The following is a 22,490-nucleotide window of genomic DNA, read 5'->3' as shown; positions in this document are numbered from 1 at the left end:
AAAAACCACAATAAATTCAATACAAATGATACAGTTTCATAGTAAATCAATGTTAAGAAACTGCTTTCAATAGATATATTTGTAATGATATAAGCATTATATTCTTCAACTTCCGGTTTTATTTCGGATCGAAATGTTGAAATAGTCATGCTTGTACATTGGATTATATAAACAAGAGACATGGGTAACCAGAGCTCGGGACATGGGAAAGGTAAGCTTATTCTACAGTTTACTAGAATATATTTAACTAAAATTAGTTTATTGCAGTAAGCAAATAGCCTTATGTAAACAGGCGTGTCAGATTGGTATAGCAGGTATTTTTTGTGATGACACATCCACTAAAGTTGATCAGCTGTTGATACTATAAAATATCCGTCATTAAAACTTCTCTTACTTTGATTCTATTCGGGTGTAATGATACAAGGGATTATCTTCAATCTTGCTTTGCAACACTTATAGCTTTATTGTTGGATATTTCCATATAGTACCTCATAATTCAAACAATATTAATACACAAGTAAAAGGTCACAAGGCATCTTTTTTTTTTTTTGAAACAGCCCCTCTGTCTTGACGTTGCTTATTAAGGATGCAGCCAAAATTCTTGTCATTTTGAATTGGTAGATGGAATTTATTATTACTGTATGTCAAGGTGCGCCGCAAACTGTCAAATATATCAGAGATATCAGATTTTACTATTTTTTTATCTTGCATATTCTTCAAAGTAAAAAAGGTTTTAAAAAAAGGATATGTCAGAGAAGGAATCTCCCTCACCCTTTGAACATTTTTAAATGTTCTTTAATTATTGATACTTGCAAGATTCAATATAAGTTTTGTTTTTAAAAAGTTATCTAATCTTATCAATTGAAAATTTCTTAATCAGATTGCATTGGAAAAAATTGAATTTGTCAGGTGGTGAAAAGTCAAGTCTCAACCAGAACTTGAACCCAGGGCCTCTGGTGTACCATGCCACCTTTCTTACCACTGAGCTTTTGAGACCTGATATATTGACTGACAGTCAAACACCTATTAACCCGGTGACATACTCCCCCTCTTGGTAGGAAGTCGTCCTAAAATTTACAAGTAGAATTCTAAGAGTTAAGGAAATGTTGTGAAACATGTTCCTAGGGAGTAATCGTGGGATTTGTACATTGGACGCCAAATGTTACAGGTGATGAAAAGTCAAGTCTCACTCAGGACTTGAACCTAGGGCCTCTGGCGCACCGTGCAGGCACTTCTATCGCTAAGCTATTTAGACCCAATATATTGACGGACAGTCATACACCTGTTAACCTGGTGGCTTGAATTTATTGTCAGTAGATATTTCATTGCTTTGCACTTCTTTAGGCAGCATATCAATGTACATAAGCAGTATATAATTCTCCTGGTTGTTTCGAACCTTTAATTAGAAGATGTAATTTTTTGGTATATTTAAGCAGTTGCAAAAGACTTGTTAGGAATTCCACATCCTTCTTTTGAGCTTTATCTTGCTTGCTATGCTATGTTTTTGGACAATACATATGTACTTTAATAGCATCTTGCAATTTTTATCCCACTGTAAATTAACTAAGATTGCAACAAAGTATAGTAAAATATAGCAAAATAAAAATTATTGTTCTTTTGGTATATTCTTATTTGAAAACACCCTTCTGAAAATAGAAGTAAAGATTTTGTTATATTGCTTTTTTTAGATTAATTGTCCAGAATTTTTTTTATACATCTAAGAAAATACTTAATACTCAGCTTTGTTATCATCAGATTTAATTTCAACATTATTTAAAATTAAAACACTTACATTAATAAAGTAAAAGGCTTGCATTTCTTATTAATAGATTAGTGTCTATAGAAGTCGCAAAAATATTCAGTCCATGCTGTAAGAGGAAAGTATTCAGGTGCATTCCCTTTGTTTGTATATCTATTTAAAATGAACAGTGAAGTCATAACAGGTAATAGAATATCGTAATAATATGTATGTTTTTATCAGATTTAAAAAAAAAAGGTTTGAAAAAAATATGTACATGTATTTACTGTAAATCTGGATATGGAATATATGTATACCGGTACTAATCAATTTAAAAATAAAAAATGTCCATGCAATTTACTCCTTCTAGGTTGAAAAATCCTCTGCCATCATGATGATAGATAATGGAACTGTGCAATGATGCCCTGTTAAGTCTTCCTGTTTTCATGAACACCTCCTGTTGGCTATTTTGATTTGTCCAACAACAAGGACACCCCTTAATTTTTCTCTTTTTCTTCAACCTTTACATTTATATTTTAATGAGAAAAAAAAGATAGATAATATAAAGTGTTGCTTCTAAAAGATATACTACAGCACTTGTGAAACTGTTAAATGTTCGCAACTTATCTTATATCTTATATCAAGAGTTGCTTCCCTTCTAAAATACATTGCTTTATATGTAGTTGTACACTGTAATGGTTAACTTAATGCAGATGATCTTCTCAGGTTCTTTTCTTGATTTTCTGAATGTAACTTGTGACTGTCACAGTTATTTTTAATTAATTTTGTTCTTGTTTTGGTAGTAATTAAGGCAAATTAAGTCATGCCCCATTATTCAAATAGTACAACAACGAACGGACTCATATCAACAATTTAAATCCTGCCATGTACCAATGTACCAATGAAAAATTTTTTAAAGTTCATGTGTATTGTAATCAATATAATGTACTTGTGACTTTTACCTATCAACCCAAATAAACCCTATTAAATCAAAAGACTTCAAAAAGATAATTGCAAGCCCTGCAGCGGATTAACAAATTGAAATTGATGCCTTTTTAGTGTGTAAGTCCTGTATGATTAGCTTTTTCCAGACTTGAGATTTGAAACAAAACAACAGCTAGAATAGCAGAATGGATATTGTTATCATTTTTTTAAAGTAATGTATTCACGTCCATATAACTTCACATCAAAAAAAAGAATATGTAAATTTAAAGAGGTATTGGTGTTTTTATTGTAATGATCTTTTTTTTCTTTTTTATTGTGTTTTAATTCATAAAATATATAAATGATGCAGTATTAAGAACTGGATTCCGGCCGTCCTAAGAACAAAGTTGAAATCGCTGATAAAAAGGCAAATACTTGCACATGTATATACCGGCCCATAGTGTAAAACACATATACACTTGCAGTAGTGTTTCCCTAATTATAGTTCCCATCTATTTCATCAAAGGTAAAAGGCAAATAAATTGCCCATGCATGAATTTAAGAGATAAAGAATCATTCTTTGAGTATTATGAGGTGATCAAATATGGTCGGGGATGATCAAATCCAATAAAGCCCGAAAGGCATTATGACAGATTTGATCATGCCCAACTGTTTTTAATCACCTCATAATATTTAAAGATAGATTCCTTATTACTTATATTTATATAATTTTTCAGCAATTTTACACTTAAACGGAATATATTATAAAATAGTCATTGATGTAATGTATTGGACTATACAGAATCATTTGTAGTGTTAACACAAACAAAGACACTGGAAAATGCAAATAAATACCCATACAGTAAATGAGTAATGAACTACTTATACATGTACAAGCATATATTTACTAGATAATGCTAAACTTTTGAACTGTCAAAGTATGAAGGTTAAGCTAGAACAGTTGTCATCTTTCTTTCATTAGTGTATTTACGGGGCTTTTTAGTATGTACCTGTATTTCCCTTCATCACAGGGTTTTGAGCCATTTTAGCAATAAGAAATCTCTGAGAGGAATGTGCTCCAATGAAATATTATTGTTTATTAATCCAATTTATAATTTGGAAGCAAAGCTGCTAGACTAGACGGTGTTTTTCATACCTGCTGCCTCATTTCTCGCTGTGCAGAAGTCGAACGCAGAAATTGGCAGATTCTCAAAATCGCTTGTCAGTGTGTGTTCTGTTATTTCATTTTCATAAAGATTACAGTGCAGCGGCAAAAAAAAGTGTACCACGATTTTATCCGAGTATATCGACTCCCTGGCTTCCACCGAGGGAGAGAATGTTTTGATTTATTTAGTGTTATTGAGTCTGGAAGATACACCACCAAAACAAAATCTTAAGTGGAGAATTAACGTTTATTCCCAATTGAAGTTCAGTCAGAATTGTCAGAAATCGTTTTGAAATAATTAGGGGGTTTTTTTTGTCTTCTCTCTCCATGCTTTTGATTTTTGAAATTGATGGTGAGAATTTCAACACAAGGTAATTACTCTGAAGAACAGCTTGGTGGAATTGAAGAACTCATTAAGTTTTATGTTGATTTTTTTCATTATGAACACAGAGTCTTGCTAGGCATAATAGTTCTCTATGAATTTTTACAGCTACATGTTTAGGAGTTGAGCTAAAGCAGTTTGAGATCAGCTTAAAGTTTTACATATCTATTTAATCACTATCATTAAATATATTGCTCTTATAATTTCAATTTATATCCAATTGATTTTTTATTTCAGTATACTCTTTGGGCAATATGACATATATTGGCCATGCAGGCTTGTCTACTGTCTTCTCAAAATGAAAAAGGCTACATATTTATTTTTTGCTACTACAGTTATAACACTTTAACACACACAGGGTACTGAAAGGTTAAAATGAAAAGTTTTATTATGATGTCATAAACATTGAACGCTGTAAAGTGCAACATCACGAGGGAGAATCAAAGTTCACGCTTGTGGCTGTTACAGTGGCTCTTCCATTTATATGAACTTGCCCTTAGGATAAAATAGAATTTCTTAAGGTATAAATCACATTTGCAGACAAAGCAAGACGTTAAAAAAACACAAATGTAAGCATTTAATCAGCATTTTTTGATAGTCTCTTAACTACAGTGATGTGTGCATACAAATTTTAATTTTGTATCCACACACCACTGCAGTTATGAGACAATATCTTAAAAGAAATAATGATGAAATGCTTAATTGTATTACATTTGCTTTTATGAGAGACAAGATAATTTATTTCATTTACTTGTATATATATAAGAGACATTGAGAGAATTTATTACATTGACAGGTGTATTTATAAGAAAAAATGTATTGATTCAGAAATACTGAAAATTCTGATGTCACTCAAAATAACTTAATGCATGCAATTTTTTGTAATTGAATAGAGACATGATCATATTAACTAGCAATGGTAAGTATATTGTGGGTTTGTTTGTTTTTATTTGGTGTGGCTTAATTGTGAACGCTGAATTTGACCGAATGACCCGGACACCCAGAAATCTACTCTGGGTTTATCAGGTCTGACTCAGGTTACTGTAGAGATGACCTTGTGAGTTGACTCACACGCTCAGTGAATCAGTTGTTATTAGCTATCAGCTTCATCATCATCATTCACTCATTGTTTATACAGTGATCTTGTAGATATCCATTGATCTGGACATCTGTTTTAGGGGCTAGTCTGGTATCACTATAAGCTTTAACATGTAGTACACTATAATGTATCCCCCATAACGTGTCAGGGGAGCTAACACAGACACATGTGCAGCAGGTTTTGACACAGCTGAGTGTGAATTGAGTGTTCTTTTGGGCAGCAAACTGTGACCGGTAGAAATGATTGATTTATAGTTATTGATATGAGCTGATAAAATTACATGCACAGATAATTAAAAGTAAAAATGGTTTCAAAAATGAATAAATTCTTCATGCTTTTTTCTTGGATTTTTTTATCAAGGCTTTTGTTTTGCTTTTAATAAAGAAACTTGTCTGTAAACTTGGATACTAATGAAAAAATAGCAATTTGAAATTAAAGATGTGAAAAAAAAAACATGTTTGGATTGAAGTTGAAATATGTTTGGGGTAAACTCATACTGTGGAATCATTAAATTTCGTGGGGGCCAATTTTCGTGGATGACTTAAATTTTACAGGTTCGTGGGGACGTAATTTCGTGTATTCATATATATCTACAAAAGGGAATATGACTTTATTACCCTAATTCATCAATTCGTGATGGATGTTATTTCGTGGATGAGAGGTACCCACAAATTCCACGAAAAATGAGCCACCACGAAATCTAATGATTTCACAGTATATATTAATTTGAATCGTGTCTGGGATGGTCCTAGATTAGCTGCTATTAAATATGAAAAATATCTTTTTAGATAAACTATATAACAGATCCAAGTCATGGAATCAAATGGCATTAAGCTTCTCATGTAAAGCAAAACTCTGTATGATTAAAGAAATAAAACAAATATTAGTTTTTTTCTTATCTGTTTTTCATAAGTTATCAGCAGTTCTTTAAAAGTTTTTTAATTGAGCACTTGTTGCTAAATCTCTGTTCTTTGAGGACTGAGTGTGTTTTAAGGTAGGGAGACCAACTTCAATCTAATCCCCTTTTTATCAATACAAGGTATTGGCACACTCCCTTCTTTCATCATCAAACAGGCTCCAATCATTATTTTGACATTTCCCCCATTTTTTACCCCTCTCTGCTATCGGGATGTACAGCTGAGTTTTGAATTACCGTTTCTCTGTGATACTGCTTGCTGATCACCAGCATCCTGGAAGGGGCCCTGTACAAGATAAGAGGCAGAGGGAAGCCGTGGATGTACAAATGGATTTCAAAACATCGTCTGCACCAAACTCCCAAAGATGTTGTGAGTAGCTTGTTAAGCCGCCAAAAATAAACAGAGATGAAATGGGAGTTTTGACCATGGAGACCATATCTTTTGATTCTTCTACCACCGTGAACACCGCTGTCACCGCCAATTCCACCACCAATGTGAATTCCACGGCCAGGCGGTTTTTCGCGGCCAAGAGATCAGCCTCGCATCACTTGGACTTTCATGGAACAGACTTGCACATGTTGCAGCAGGCGGGATGGATGGGGCGGATGCACAGAGGCCTTTATCGTGGGACTCAATATAGTAGGTGTCAGACATCTTTGATTTCTGATCCATATAAATGTGTTACATTTTAATTTATTTTTGCCTGTAGAGAATTAGGTCATCCAAAGGATGAAATTTTGACAATTCCTTTTATCAAATGTTAACCATATGACATTCTTTTCATTCTTGGATAGCTATAACTTTGGTATTTGTTTGTACATGTATATATATACAGCAGTGTGTAATGGTTAATGGTATAGGCTGATATTTATGTAAGATGGGCAGTACTTCGCATTCCTGCTCCTTCTTGGCTTATCAGAATGGTATGAAGTTGTTCAGGCAAATGCAGACACCGAACCTGTAATCGGTTCATCGTTTCGATACACAATCTTTGATCTCTAGCACATGTTCTTCAAAGTTCTGGATGATTGATAAAAGTACAGGCTTCATGATGCAACATCTGCATCTAATTCCTGTTTGCAAATCACGGCGCAGTGAATACTAATGAAAGATCAACACGATTGTCCTTTCTGTGTAACAGTTTCCTGGTCTTGCATCCTATTTACTGGTACTGTACATACTACATACCAGTAAACATTAAAAAAATTCTCTGTCGTAGAACATTACCTATTCTGAAATTCTTTGCTTCTGTGAGCTTCTGGATTTTTCTCAACTGATCTATCTAAAGATTGAACACCATTGCATCACACATGAAAGAAAGAAAAAAATGGTTTTGAAAAGCTGTGTATAAATTGCCAACAATTTTAGGTGTTTGAGTTTATCTTGGTGTAAGTTTTCGACAAGATTTTGCCAACTCGAAGAATTCTCCTGTGGCAGATCAAGTCAGTGCAAGATAGTAGGAAAACGCAGAACTGCTTTATGGGCTCAAAACCATGTGCATTTTTGTACAATGTTGCATTTTCTATTTGAAAAGTTTTTTTTATTATTACTGACTTACATGGAATAAGATTCTTGTGGTAGAAAGTTCTTATACTGGTAGCTTTTTTATAAAAACATGTACTGAAATATGTTCCACAAACGTAAAACAATGTGAGTATGTAACAAAAGATATTGTACAGGTATGTCTCGTATTGCTGTAGGTGGTATGTCACTACTTGATAAGTGCATACATGTGGATCAAACATGTCTGGTCAAAATACTGTCAAATATTCATGATATGAGTGATGAAAAGCATGTAGCTAATCTTTATAAGCAGGTTTAAAAGGTTAGATTTGATATATGTTTGCCACTGGGCACACATTTTAGGTAGAGTATAAATTCAAGTTCTAGCTTACGAAACGGCTGCATTTCGGGATTATACAAGGTGTAATTTAACATACCTGTTGATATGAATTCTGCACAACGCCTATCAGATATTCAAATTACTGACTTGTCATATGAACCCTATAGACAAAGTCGCTCATTGTTCAAAGTTGGGGGTGTTTACAAGTAAAATGATGCTTGAAAAAATTAACTGTAATAGTATTTTGTTTATTGGTGAAGACATTATTAACATTATTCATGAATATGTGCATTGAAACACAACCATGAAAATTTGATCAAAAGAAAAATTGTGGTCCAGTTGAGAATCTATTATATACCAGTAACACTAGGTATAAATGATCAATGATGAATGTATTGCAGTTGTCACTGAAATAATGAAGAAATTTTAAAGTAGTTTGATTATTTCAAGTGTCAAGAAATAAAACAATAAACTTTAAGGTTGCTGAACTTTCTATCAGCTCTTTCTAAGAGGCGGTGAATTGCTTCCCAGAACTTGACAGAAGTTTCCTCTTTATGGGCTCTCTTTATCTTGAAGACAACATAAACTGAAGCCATAAACCCACATAAACTGGTGTTCATACTTCTGTTACATTGGCAGTTTGGTGGTGGTGGTTTTTTGCTTCTTCCATCAAGAATTCATGGTCTGGTTTAACCATTTTCTATCCCATTTACACACTTTTTGTGATCAGAAAAAAGAACAAACGTGGGGTCTTCCAATAATAACTGATGGAACATTTGTGTACTTTTATTAGAAATTGAGCTCATTGCTTCAAACTCTTTTCCCCCCTTTATGTGGATTTTTTCCCCTGACCACATGGCAGACTGTTTAGTTGTGCTGGTATTTTTATCCATGTTTTGTTGCAACTCTTTTGACAAGTTGTACAAATTGATCAGGTTATGCAACAGGCAAGCAAGATTGTGTTGTTTTTGGCAGATAATGAACAACATGTGTTTCTGGAGGGTTGCATTAATTGCACTGGTTCTAAATGTTGTGATGAAGATGATGCCTAATTGTGTCTGGCACGCTGTCTTCGAGTTTAGAACAGCCATTTTGGTAATGTCCCATTGATATTTTTATGTGGATATGAATGTAGAGACTATATGGTGGGTTTTTATGCCTGCTGCGGCTGATGTCACATTGAAGATTCTAAGGGCCCCGCTGCAGAAGAAGCAACCGATTTATTCCCTGAGAGTAGAGAAGATGAATTGAATAAGGGATTATGCTGGCAGACACTGTTAATGTACCTGCATTAGTGTGTTGCATTTATTGCAGTGAGAAAGAGTAGGCACTTGGGGAAAATGGAACATGGATAGACAACATTGTTTATGTCTTGATTCTCTGTCTGTCCAGACCTGACCTTTTTGATATTGCATTTTATTTCTGTTTTTACCCAGATGGGTTATGTCTATTGAGATAAAAAAAATATAGAAGAGAAGATGGCGATCTGTCACTTATTTTATGTACCGGTCTTCCATTATCTCCCTCTTCACATTGTTACACAGTGTGCCGCCACATTTACTGTTCGGGTATATCAGATTCGCTGTTATTTTACATCTGTTAGCTGGTATAACTTCCAGAGTCTGCAAGGAACCGCCAAGTGGTGCAGGCTATCAGAACTGTATGTTTTCTCTCCATCTCCCCTCCCTGCCCCTGTGGCTTGTTGATAAGTTTTTCGGTTGCACCTGCTTTCATGGTCTAATTGTTTCGACTGATTTGCAACAATATCTGTGCTAATTAGGTTTGACTGCTTATGGAAAGTTCAAATCTAATCTTTGTATATATAGAGAAATTGATGTGAGCCAAGATGAAAGATTATGGGAGAGATTCCTGATAACATATATAATTTTTCTCAAACTTTTTTATTACTCAATTTGAGAAAAGTACATTATTCATCATCATCATCATCATCATCATCATCTTGATGTCATCATCATTATCATTTGATTTGTCATATAGAATGAAAATCTAAATGACACCAAATATGTGAAAATTCCATAAATTATACAAAGTAATGATTAAAATATGGTTTCACTAAGGTTGGAGGGGGTATAATTTTATTTTTTTCATCCTTGCCATCAGTTTGGGCAGAGGTAGATGGTCAGATAGTGTCTGATTGCAGGGCTATCTTATCCAAACACCTACACACTGTCCAGAGGGTCTTATCTTTAATAGCTATGCTAGCATTGTGGCGTCCTGATTTTTCAGCTGTAGACAGCTTTTGCTGACATAGGGATAAATATTTAGACTTCATTGTATACTCACTTTTATATAGATACATGTATGTTGGAACATATTAGTTGAATTTTTAATTTTTCAAATCTCAGCATCTCTTTTTTTTCAGTGCATTAATGTTTAAAAGCTGAAATGTACTTTCATTCAGGATTTTTGGATATTTATTTTTTCCCCATCAATTTAATTGGGTTAGTAATTATGTTGTTTCTTTTAGGATTTGTGATGATCTATTCTATCATTTCTATATTGCTAAAAATAAAAACAAGAATTCATAAGTAAGGGCATTAAAAACAATGCAGTAATTAAAAGATCATAAAAAATACTATTGGTACTGCAAATAAAAAACATAACAGGTTTCTTTCATGTTTGAAAAATTGCAACACATGATGAAAAAATATATGAGCCTGGAAAAAATCAGTACCGTAATTAAGAAGTTTAAACAGAGAACATTTTATAAATCGACTTCCGGAAAGGTTAGACTGTTTCAACCATGAGTTGAGTTGGCGTACTATCTGTGGAAACTGAGGCTACACCAATTTAAGGAATCTGTTCATTTCAACAAAGTTTAACTTGGAAAGCAGTGATAAGGTGAATTCTTAAGCTTGCTCACATTCCGTGGAAGTTTATTTTTAAACACTGAAATCAATAACTTTTTTCATAAAAATGAAAAAAAAAATTATGAAAAGATAAGAGCACAGTGGCATTCTTAGGATGTCAGCAAAATGTCACTCATTTCGTTGCTTTTCACTCCCACACTGTACATAATCTGCAAGTTTCGAGACTTTACAGACATGATGTTCAAGAGATTGGGTTGTAGTCTCGCCTACAGAACACATTGAATTTAACACATCTATAGATAAATGTTGAGATGCCAAATTAATGGATGGACCAATTTTTTTTTCAGAATTGTTTAAACTGCATCCTTTGTAAGAATGGCCAGTTATTAATAAATTATACATGTATATAGAAAACATACCAGGTAACATGTTTTAAATTGTCAGATTTTGTCAGTAACAGAAGGGCCCATTTGGTAAAAAAGTTTATCAACCTTGGAGCAGTGTTATATTTGGACCATTATATAATGCAGTGTCTGGTGTAAGTTAAAACTGTATTATTTCCAACCCTCCCCAAATAAGCTGCCGTAGTTACCATTGCACCGATAAGTTGTATTACCCATACATGTATTATAGATGTATCTTTTAAAATCCAAAAAAATTATGATTTCAGTATGGATAATATCATATTTCTTACTGTACATTTTGAATGTATACTTGTGATAATTCCATATACATATGGTGTGGTTAATTGCTACAGAATGGATGCAACATTAATATCAGCACCCTCTTCTCCAAATATTTTATTAAAACTTGTAGGGTACTTTTTTATCAGGTACTTAATATACATGATGTAGCCAGTATACTACTGTCGTCTTGCACAAAACTAGCATTTTCTTTAAGACAAGCATGTTTTAATTACTTTCAGGACACAGTACTGGGGACTTAGCCTCCATTCAAGTCAGCTGGCCCGTCAAATTCCACGAGATTCATGGCGACAATGTGATCCTTCTCAACGACAACACGCTGGCCAAGCGGGGAGACAGTTTCTGCAAAGCCATCTGCTTCAGCAGCCGTCCAATCGCCATCAATGAAAAAGTCTACATCCGCTTCGCTGAGACTTCCAGTAGCTGGAGCGGGGTTTTACGGTTTGGATTTACAAACATTGACCCAGGGTCGGTGAGGGGTTCCGATCTACCCCGATATGCGTGCCCCGACATGACAAACAAACAAGGCTGCTGGGCCAAGGCTTTGGGGGAGCGATATGCGGCCTTTAATAACATTCTTCATTTCTACGTCACCCGTAATGGCGACGTTATGTATGGCATTAATGGAGAGGATGTGGGACTGTTTTTCACCGGTGTATCCACGTTATCCCCACTATGGACTCTTCTGGATATTTATGGCAATACCATTGGCATTGAGTTTGTTAATCCGGGTAAGAATATTTTAGCTTTTTCATTATTTCATGTTTAAAAGTGAAATTGTGACACACAAATTATTTCCTTTACCAAAAAATACGAGTTTTTACATGGTTCTAATTGTACTTGTTTCTCAATGGAAAATGGATGTGTAAACTTTAGAAAATACCGGTAATCATTCTATAAGTCACTTTAAAAAAAGAAAAAGTAATCTTGTGTTTTAAGATACCTTTTTAAAAGAATACAAACTGAACGATCATTGGAAAATGACCAGTGGAGATTTGTTGTGCCGTATTCAGTGTTTTAGAGTAAGAGGTGAACTAGAGAGTTTTCATCAATGAAAGTTCATGACTGTGTGAGACACTGATTTAATGGCACTCTACATGAATTATTGCATACCATATCTATCCTAGTTAGAGCACAAAAATGAAGCTCTATTATTAGAAGACCAGAAAGAAGATCTTTTGTTAGGTCTGCTTATAGATCCATGTTTAAATTACTTCACACATAGATATGAAATTTATTGGTAATTTTACTAATGATAAATCATATCAGAAGTGCTTGCACTCGATTGTTAAAAAAGTTTGACAGATTTTAGGATGTGGGTGCTATTTAGGATGACTGTGGTAATGCACTATAAAGGAGAATTGATCATATACACATACAGTCTGGACTCGAAGGCTCGTAAATCGTGTCTAGATCTAAAGTTATGACAGGCTGTTTGAAGTTTTTGCTGCAGGTTCATAAGGTACAAAAATTTGAAATAATGTTGTCCAGCCCAGGCAGACACAGTGGAATATAATACAGGTTGTTTCAGATGTAGTTAGTTTGTAAATCATGATCATTTGTCAACTGCATGGTAAGGGGTCAAATGAAGAAAAAAAAAAGCACCAGATGAATAATTGCTTCGAAACGTTTAAAATTACTTACTCAACGAAAAATCTTTATTGGACACTTTTGTTAAGTGCTTGCACCTAGGACAACTGCAAAATGTGCATCATTAATTTGTTGTTCGACTGTTGATAAGGATAAACCTTGTAGATGTACTTCATGTATTGCATTGGATAAATGCAGCTCCTGCAGAGTTGTAAAGCATGTTTCTGGGTATAATATAATATCAAAAGATGTAGATAGTTTCCCAGTGGTTCTTGGAGCCTGAACTCTGCACACCCTGGGTTTTATCTGTGCTATTTTTTTGCACATATGATATAAACATTACCCCAGTGTTTATACGGTACTCAACATTTTTGAAGGCTTCATGCTTTTCGTTGGGAGATAAGCTTTAAAAACATCAAAAAGGCACACTGCCAGAGAAAATGGTACGGTGCCTGAACCTCTTGAGAATAGTTAGGTACAGCTGTGAGGCAGAGGTTGGAGGTCAATGGGGAAAACATTGCCGATAATCTATCATTTTTATTTTCTGCGTATTATTAATAAAAAAAAATCTTACAAAATGTATGTCATGCATCCTTTTTTCGTGCCTTGAGCAGTTAGAAAGGGGACAGTTATGAGTTATTAGGTTTGGATGATTTCTGATGCGCATTAAAGCTAACAAAGAACAAGAAATCCATTGAAGCATGTTGTTATTTATCTGTCGAAGGAAACATGCACTTTAATAGCCTTGAAGTGGTTTTTTTTGCATAAAAAGATATATATTTTGTAATATTTTTGTTCAGATATTTTTTATATAGGCTGATAATGATCTTCGAAATTTTTGGGGGGACATTAATAATAAAACTGAATAACTATACCTGTGGTATGAAAAAGGGGCTAAATCTCTTGAACATTAAAAAACCAGTGAATTGTGAATACTGGTAGTACCAAAACTTCTATAAACACAGGGATCATTTCCTAATTCCTCTGTTTGATTGACAGAAAATGAAAGTGTCATTTGGAAATAAACTTGTGTCAGGTCTAAATATATATACACCTGTATACCGGTATCCCTTATTGCGCAGTGTCAACAGAAGAATTTTAAAGTCCAGGTAGATTGTTTTCTCAATACATGTACAAATATATACAGCCATTAAATATCCTGCCCCGCATCGTCAGCTTTACTAAAGTTTCGTAAGTTCATGACACCCTTTAGGGCAAATTAGGTATAAGAAAAAAATACCATATATATCGTTGTGTACGTTACGAAAACTTGAGTGAGGAGACAGTATTCTGGGGAGTGTAAGGACAGCGTAATGTAGACAGTTCCTGTCCTACTTGTGCCTGAGTTTTAATATCCTGATTGGAAAAAATATGGTCGCTGTACTGTGCCAGTTCAATCGCTAAGATCTCGTGCGTCTGCTCTCAACAAAGTTCTGTACAAAAAAAAACCCACAGGACTATATATGGAGAACTTCAGGTTTTATCTCAGATATGGGTAAAAGTCAAAGTAGTAAGTATTTTGTGTGTCATTTCTTTTTGTTTTAACAGATATTTTGTATGGAGGAAGTGTCATTTTTTAGTATTTCACTAGCAGGAAGATTATGCTCCATTATCAAAACTAGTTCAGGGTTCTGTCTTGTGAGTTTATCTAGGGCAGTAAGATTCCTCTAGTTTGTAGACCATCAAAGATTCAGTAGTAACAAAGTCCATCAGTATAAACTAAGGTTTCGAAGGAACAGCATTACCATGGGATTTATTTTAGATTACTCTGTTTTTCCCCCCATTGTATTGAGTCAGTCAAACAAGCTGCTTGCTCTGCTTTAGGTTTTGATAAGTATTGATTTACCATGAACTTATTTTATAACCAAACAATAAGACAACTGGAAAAGAAAATCATCCAGACTTGGTCTCGATATAAAATATTGATGGTACATCCTTTTATGTACTGTTGATAACACATTAAATGATTTTTTTCTTTCCTTGTTTTAGAGAGGTTGAACAATTCTGGGCCCCTGGGATCCCTTGGGGCATTGAACAATGTCTTGCCCCCTCCCATACCTCAGAGGGAATCCCTGCCCTCGGGACCCCGGACACAGTTCCCGTCCTCTAGTCTTGTGAACCTTCACAGTGAAACCACGGTCCTAGCTCCTGCGGCGCCTTCAATTCCAATCCGCTACTACTCGAACGTGAACTTCAGGCCTATGAGTTGGCATGAACTCTCTGGAAAAAATATACGAGTAGTGGATGCGAACAGAACAATTGCGGTGAGAGCCGATGAGGAATATTGTAACGCTTATGTGTTTTCGTCCCGTCCGCTGAAATGTGGTGAAAAAATTGTGATACAAGTGTTGGGAATCGAGCGGTCGTTTATTGGAGGACTTGCAGTGGGATTTACAGCCTGTGATCCAAGGGAGGTAACAAGGGAGGATTTGCCAGATGATTCGGATATGTTACTGGATCGCAAGGAGTACTGGGTGGTCAACAAAGATGTCTGTAGAACGCCAGAAATCGGAGATGAATTGTGCTTTCATTTGACTCTTAATGGTAGGTCAAACTTTCAAAAAAGAACTCTTCAATTTTATTCAAAATTGAAGTTCTGTCAGGTTTGGTATTTAATTATTTGTCAATGTCATTTGGATTAAACTCTAAAGTGAAAATTGAATAGCTCAAGATTTGTGATTAAAACATGTGTACACGTAAGTCAGATTTAAAAAAAACCAGAGAGGGGAGAATTTTTTTTTACATGTGTGCTTGTATCTGCATGTTTAAACGATCATGATGAAAAATTCTGCCCAAAGCTAGGTGCAAGTACCGGTATTAATTTTTAGTGTTAAGGGGATGCGTTTTTGTTATTACACAACAAACTTAAATTTTGTAATTAATTTTTGTAATTCTCACACACATGCAGGGAGGATCCAATTGTTTTGTTAATTCTTAATTGATAATCATGTTTAAAACAGCTAGAACTGCATGTTTCCTGTGAAATGCATGCCGTGGAATGTAATTACTTTTATTACACCAAAAAACCTGCAGTTTAAAATAAAACTGTAGTGTTTTTTTTTTACCTCTTTTCAATGATCTTTAACAAAAATAAATTTAAAGTGTTACAACTTAAAAGTGGCAATTAGGCAGTTCATTATTTACCCATTACTATTGCCTGTGTGTGTCTGTTCATTCAGAGAAAGCGTAAAATTACTCTAATACGCAGAGGCAAGTCTGGTGTAGGAAAAGTTTGAAAAGGGATATGTAAAATATAGAGAGAGATAAAAACTCACAAACACACCTATATTAAGTCATGGTCTATACCAATTGTCAATTTCCTGTATTCTTTTATATTATATACATGTATGTAAAATCATTTTTAAATCAACTTTTTATATAAACATCTACATTGATACATGCAAGTTTGTATAGATATAGAGATAAAAACACATGAACACATATATAGTCATGGTTTTTGAACTGCCAATTTCCTTGATTCTTTGTGCATGTGAATTCATATTTCAATCGTCACTTTGTTACACAGTTTAAGCGTGTGAATTTACAAAAGATTTGTATGAGAAAAGCTTCAAGTTCCGGGTATGTATGTAGTACTATAAAATGAAAAAGTGTATAATCACAACTTATCCTGTTCAAAAATGTTTAAAAAACACCAGGCATATATGATTGTATTGTCTCTGGATATGGCTTTATGCATTAGCTTAATATGCATTGAAAAAAAATGCACCCAAATGCCTCTCGCACAATGTATTACACACACCCTCTTCAAAATAACACTGTACAACATCATACAACACTTCATTGCACTGTCACACAACATTATTTGCATACTGTAATGGTAACACATGGGACACATGAAGTTACACAACTTCACAGACATATATAGATTATAGGGAAGTTGTGTGTGATAGTGTGTAGTTTAAGAGTGTGTTAGCATGACAGCATATTTGTGAGAAGTTGAGTTAGTGAGATTGCAAATTTAGTGAAACTGCATCACTATGAGAGTCTGTTGTAATGTTTATTAGAGAGCTGTTCATTGTGTTGTTGTCAAAGGTGTGCTTTTGGATGTTGTTATTGCATTGGGCATATTCTGCTCCAACACTAAGGCCTGATTATTTTTTCCATTGGCAGAGCTGTAGTTAAATTCTTGAAATAGTGTATGATTGTATATGGTTTCAATTAGTTAAATTCTTGAAATAGTGTATGATTGTATATGGTTTCAATTAGTTAAATTCTTGAAATAGTGTATGATTGTATATGGTTTCAATTTGCAAAAGCCCAGTAGGGTGATGAGAAAAAAAACCATCACTCACAACAAGCTGTCACCCAAACAAATCTATGTGCAACATGCTACAACACTATCATGAAACACATTGTCATGGTAACACAACTTCACACAAAACACCATCAAAAACTGTCCAAATTTAGTTACTTTAGGGAAGTTGTATTAATACAGCATCATGTTTTTCAAAATTTACATGTGCAATGAAGTGTTATATGTAAGTGCATTAAGAAGGCTAGGTGCGTGTTCAGCAAATTACCTATAAGATCTGCTTAAAATTTTAGATTTAATTCTATTATTTAGTGAAAAAAATTGCTAAAATTTTGAATGAATACCTATATCCTTATAGATAGTTACTCTTCTTCAGGAGATCAATAAGTTTAAGAAATGGCCAGCATGTCGTTCAAAATTGAGTGTGTAAGATGTCGTGTTCAGGGGAAGAGCATGGGTAACTGTAGAGTGACAATTGCATGTTAAAGTGACAACAGCATTGTATGAAGTTGTGGAAGTGCTAAAGCTGCATTTGCTATAGTTGGAGGTTGTATTTATGTATTTTCTACAGTTGGAGGTTGTAAATATGTATTTATTTGCTACAGTTGGAGGTTGTATTTTTGTGACAGTTGCAGGGTGTTGTGTGACAGTGATAAGGTGTGGTCATTCTTCTCAATGAGCTGTTAAGATTTTGCTTATAGTCTTATCCAGATACCATATTATGTAGACTGAAACGATTTAGTGCACTCTGTATATAAAATTAGCATTGTAAACAAGAGAATAACCAGACAAAATCTTACAGAGGAACCTAACCAACTTTCATCTAAAGTTTGAAGAAAATAAATTTTACCTTTAATTTATAGATGACTGTATATGGATTCTAACTCGTTTTGTATTTACGGTATATGATTTTTATATCTTGTTAACTTTGATACCTTAAAGATATGATAACAGTTGGTGTACACATGTTAAAAATAATAAAAGAGACCAACATGTTCATGAGAAGAGGCGAAACTGTCAATATGTCTCTCCACTGGTTTATTTCAAGCAGATTTTGTTGAATTCATAAGGTTTTTATATATCATGATTATCCTTGTTAACTGTTAAGGTGGTATGGGACATCTGTAGCTATTAATGTGAATAAAAGTACATTATAGTGAAACTACTTACACTCATTTAGCATTTTCAAATTTTACATTATTTGACCAAAATATATGTTTTTTAATTTTTTTTTTGGAAAAGTAAAAAAATATATAAGCCCCAGCGGGATTCGAACTTATAACTTACAGATTCAGTTGGTAGCAATCACTTTAACCCACTGCGCTACACTGTTAGGTAAACATTTTGGGAAAGAAAAATAGTATAAAGTTATACTTGATTTTATTGTTTGTTTTGGTAGGAAGCATGTCACGTACAATATGGAGGTGTCCCATACCACCTTAAGTCTAACCCCCTGTAATCAGAATTGAAATCTTATACCTGGATTGATGTTCAACAGATGCTTGTGTATTCATTAACATGAATATTTGGAATTCAAATTACAAGGAGATATATGATTGATATATGTTTGTTATGATATAAACATGATTCAAAAGTTGGCTCACACAGACTTAGATGGTTACTTTCAATGGGAGATCAAGAAACACTATTAGGAAACAGATAACTTGTTTTGTGTTTTTACATATATTTTGTTGTTTATGTATATTTCTTACTTCCTGGAATGAATGTTAACCTCCATTTTAAAATTTAGGTGAAGTTCGCTACTCTAAGAATAACACCAAAGTGGCAACCCTGATGCATGTGGACAAGACTCTTCCTCTGTGGTTGTTTTTTGATGTCTATGGAAACATTCAGAAGATCCGGAGTATCGGTAACAATGGCTCTATTGTATAACTTGTTTGCATTCAGGATAGACGTTTGTTAAATCTGAGTAGCTTTGTAAGTGTTTGTTCATAAGGCAGCAAAAACTGTTAATGTGAATTTCCCGAATCGTGAGATTGTTTAAGAATGTAAACATGCAGTCTTAGCCATGTGTTTAATATTTATTGTTTGCTCGTGTAAATGATGTCGGACAAGTTCAAGAATTTGTGATGATACTCTCACATCTATCATGATAGTGTTTGTTTATGACATCTACAATCATATGATAGATAGCAACACGAAAAGAAAAAAAAACCCACAAGTTTTGCAATATGTATAAAATATCAGTATTTGATTCCTTATTTTTTCAAATTTTTTTGTTATATGGTAGGTATGAATTCTAATTTGTTATAAGCTGTAACTTTCAACTTTATGTTTCCAGGTGTAACAACACATGTTCCTCCTATCCCTCCACGACCCAGGTCCACACCATTCATGACCCAAACAAGCATGCCACAGCTGACCGTGACCCTACCCCCCAGAGACCCCAACACGGCACAGGTGGCCCTTGGTGGCCCTGCTCCGGCATCATCTAGTTCCATCATTCATTCATCAGGGCATCCCAACTACAGTATGATGCGGAGTTACAGTGTTCCGACAGGAGTCACATCGACGGAACCGATGTCGCCGCAACAAAAAACCGGATATATCAAATCTCTTCCCACGTCGCCTGAGACTACCATGGACTCGTGTTCTGAGACGGAAGCTAGCGAGTGCACAGTGTGCTATGAACGTGCTGTGAATGCTGTGCTGTACACCTGTGGACACATGTGCATGTGCTTTGAATGTGCAATAGTTGTGAAAAACCATAAAAGTGCTCTCTGTCCTATATGTAGACAAGAAATTAAAGACGTTATCAAAATATACAAAACATGAAGGAGGTGTTAAAATGTTTAAGTATGTAATCATGTTATTACCATACTGTAAACATACTACATTTGGCTGTGTATTCTATTTAGTGTTTTTGGCGGAATGCGGCTTCCGCTAAAGCAAGTACAACATTAAATGCCATGCATAAATGTATAAGAATGGTCGCATTCAGGACTACGCTAATTCAAATCCAGGCCAACTTGTTCAAAAACTAATTTTCGCCAAATATTGTACACGCCAAATATATTACGTTTACAGTATTTTCTTTCATTGTACAAATGTTCAGTTGTTTTTTAAACTATGACTGGTGCTTTTTACAATAGTGGATTACACCAACAAAAAATTGGATATTAGTGCTAAATTTAAAGGGCATATGGAGTCTATTTTATTCTCAATTTGGCAGTGCAATAGAAGAGTAAGATTTATAAATGAAAACAATATCCATATTTTGTTAGCTGAGAGTTTATGCTAGGATGTTTCATGTATAATAGCAGCACTGATTTGTTTTACATTAATTAATGCTTTTTAAATGATTTTTATATGTGTACATTAACCCAAACACAGAGTACAGAAAAAGAGAAATGAGAACGATTTTTATATCAATCATATGTTTATAATATTGGTTGTATACTTATTAGTTGTTATTATTTGTAACAATATTTTGATAACAATTTTTCTTTGCAAACACATCTGATCATTATTGAACTTCCTTTGATGGGAGAACAGTATAATTTCAAATCATAATGAAAACATGATTCAATTTTATTGTCATAGCTATTTCAGCTTGATTTTGTAAAAAAGAAGAAAAAGTATTTAATAATGTAACTGTTAAAGTCAGTTATAAAATGGTGAACGAATTGACAAAAGATAGCATGCCTCTTGTAGACATCACCACATTATCCATCTGCTCAACTTGTTGATTTTAGATTGCTATTGATGAATTACGTAAGTGTTAAAGCGTGCTCTTTGATTCATCCCCATATTGCCTACACTTTATATTCTTGCTTTGAACAATGTCTAAAATCTCTGCATATCTCAGGTAAACATTTCTCTTCTGGAAAGATATTACACAGATAAACTCTATTCTGATACATCAAAATGGCAGAATCTGCTTAAGTTGAAAGAAAAAAATCAAATCTGTGTGAAAACCATTAAAATAAATGTAACCATTTTCTTCTGACTATATCTGTAGAGAGGTATTGAGAAGTTGTCCCCCATTGTGCTCTTGTCTGTGATATTTACCCTCCACATGTTCATGTTCTTTGGGGGGTTGCTTGTGGGTTTGTGGGTTTGTGGGGGAGGGGTTGAGGGGGTGGGGGGAGTACCCAGGCCTAGGGACCTTTAGCTCAGCTGATCAAGTTCTGAAAGAGGTCTGTTTCAATCATCGTAATAGTTCATCTTACCAAGCAAAGTCATCAGACCACTATACCATCGGGAGCAGAGTGGAGCAAAAACTGTTGACTTTTGAAGATAATATAGTTATACAGTTTGACTCATTTGTTTCCAGTGGGAACTCCTTGGATATCTTTCACACTCCAAAAAAATAATAGTAATTGTTGCTTGTGTGAGACATTGGAGGAGGTCTGATTGCATTAGTTGCTGAGCAACCATTAGTTGCTAAGCAAAAAATTTTAATTTTGTTAAAGACCTCTCATCAGAGTGTTGATTTTTGTCTTATATTTATTGGACAGGTGTGAGTAAGTGAGTTCATGTATTATTTTGTTAGAAAAATAGATTTTTCTAGACATTCTTTCATCCAATGTCAACTGATAGATCATGGGTTTATATTGTTGTATTTTAGTTTCTTAAACAAATTACACTTTGTAAACATCAATGCTAACATGCATATTGGTGATGTACTTGTGCAGCAGATTAATTTTTAACAGATTTGTTCAATTTGTACATATACATAGACCTTAACTTATCACCAAACAGAAAATATTTCCCCCTTTTTCTATTGTTAAATGTGTGTGATATCATATTGATGTATATTTTGAGGATTGTGTTCAGTTTGTGATTAGAAACATATAATTTAAATCAATATTTTTATTCTTCTGAAAAAAAAATCAGTGAGATCATGGTTTTATTTTCTTCATACCTTCATTTTGTATTTTGTTGCCATAGAAACATGTAAATATTTATAGAGTGCTGTTCTCCACTTGAATCGTCAGTAAATCCAAGGTAGTGGTTTCACTTGACCTGATGTACCAAAATAAACATGGTTAATAATGAAA

The 22,490-nt window shown here is 34.1% G+C and overlaps 1 protein-coding gene across 3 annotated transcripts; it reads left to right on the top strand.

Moving 5' to 3' along the window:
* Nucleotides 1-112: 112 nt before the first annotated feature.
* Nucleotides 113-22,490, top strand: LOC128180406 (protein neuralized-like). 3 transcript variants are annotated; one of them, XM_052848506.1, is made up of 6 exons: nucleotides 123-211; nucleotides 5,103-5,128; nucleotides 11,825-12,334; nucleotides 15,183-15,737; nucleotides 19,217-19,336; nucleotides 19,769-22,490. In XM_052848506.1, the coding sequence occupies exons 2-6, from the start codon at nucleotides 5,107-5,109 to the stop codon at nucleotides 20,260-20,262; spliced, it is 1,701 nt and encodes a 566-aa protein (XP_052704466.1). In that variant the 5' UTR covers nucleotides 123-211; nucleotides 5,103-5,106; the 3' UTR covers nucleotides 20,263-22,490. The 3 variants fall into 3 exon arrangements, with proteins under 3 accessions (XP_052704465.1, XP_052704466.1, XP_052704464.1); XM_052848505.1 differs by lacking the exon at nucleotides 5,103-5,128 and having other exon boundaries at nucleotides 113-211; XM_052848504.1 differs by lacking the exons at nucleotides 123-211; nucleotides 5,103-5,128 and adding an exon at nucleotides 6,249-6,864.

Source organism: Crassostrea angulata, chromosome 4 (genome assembly GCF_025612915.1).
Source record: "Crassostrea angulata isolate pt1a10 chromosome 4, ASM2561291v2, whole genome shotgun sequence".
Classification (NCBI taxonomy): domain Eukaryota; kingdom Metazoa; phylum Mollusca; class Bivalvia; order Ostreida; family Ostreidae; genus Magallana; species Magallana angulata.
Note: the sequence above shows the minus strand (reverse complement) of the source record. Positions and strands in the feature narration are given on the sequence as shown.

Coding starts and splice junctions, on each gene's coding strand:
- LOC128180406 (XM_052848504.1), top strand. CDS start 6,636: ATGGGAGTTTTGACCATGGAGACCATATCTTTTGATTCTTCTACCACC. Junction 15,738..19,216: donor CTTTCATTTGACTCTTAATG/GTAGGTCAAACT, acceptor TTTAAAATTTAG/GTGAAGTTCGCTACTCTAAG. Junction 19,337..19,768: donor TCAGAAGATCCGGAGTATCG/GTAACAATGGCT, acceptor TTATGTTTCCAG/GTGTAACAACACATGTTCCT.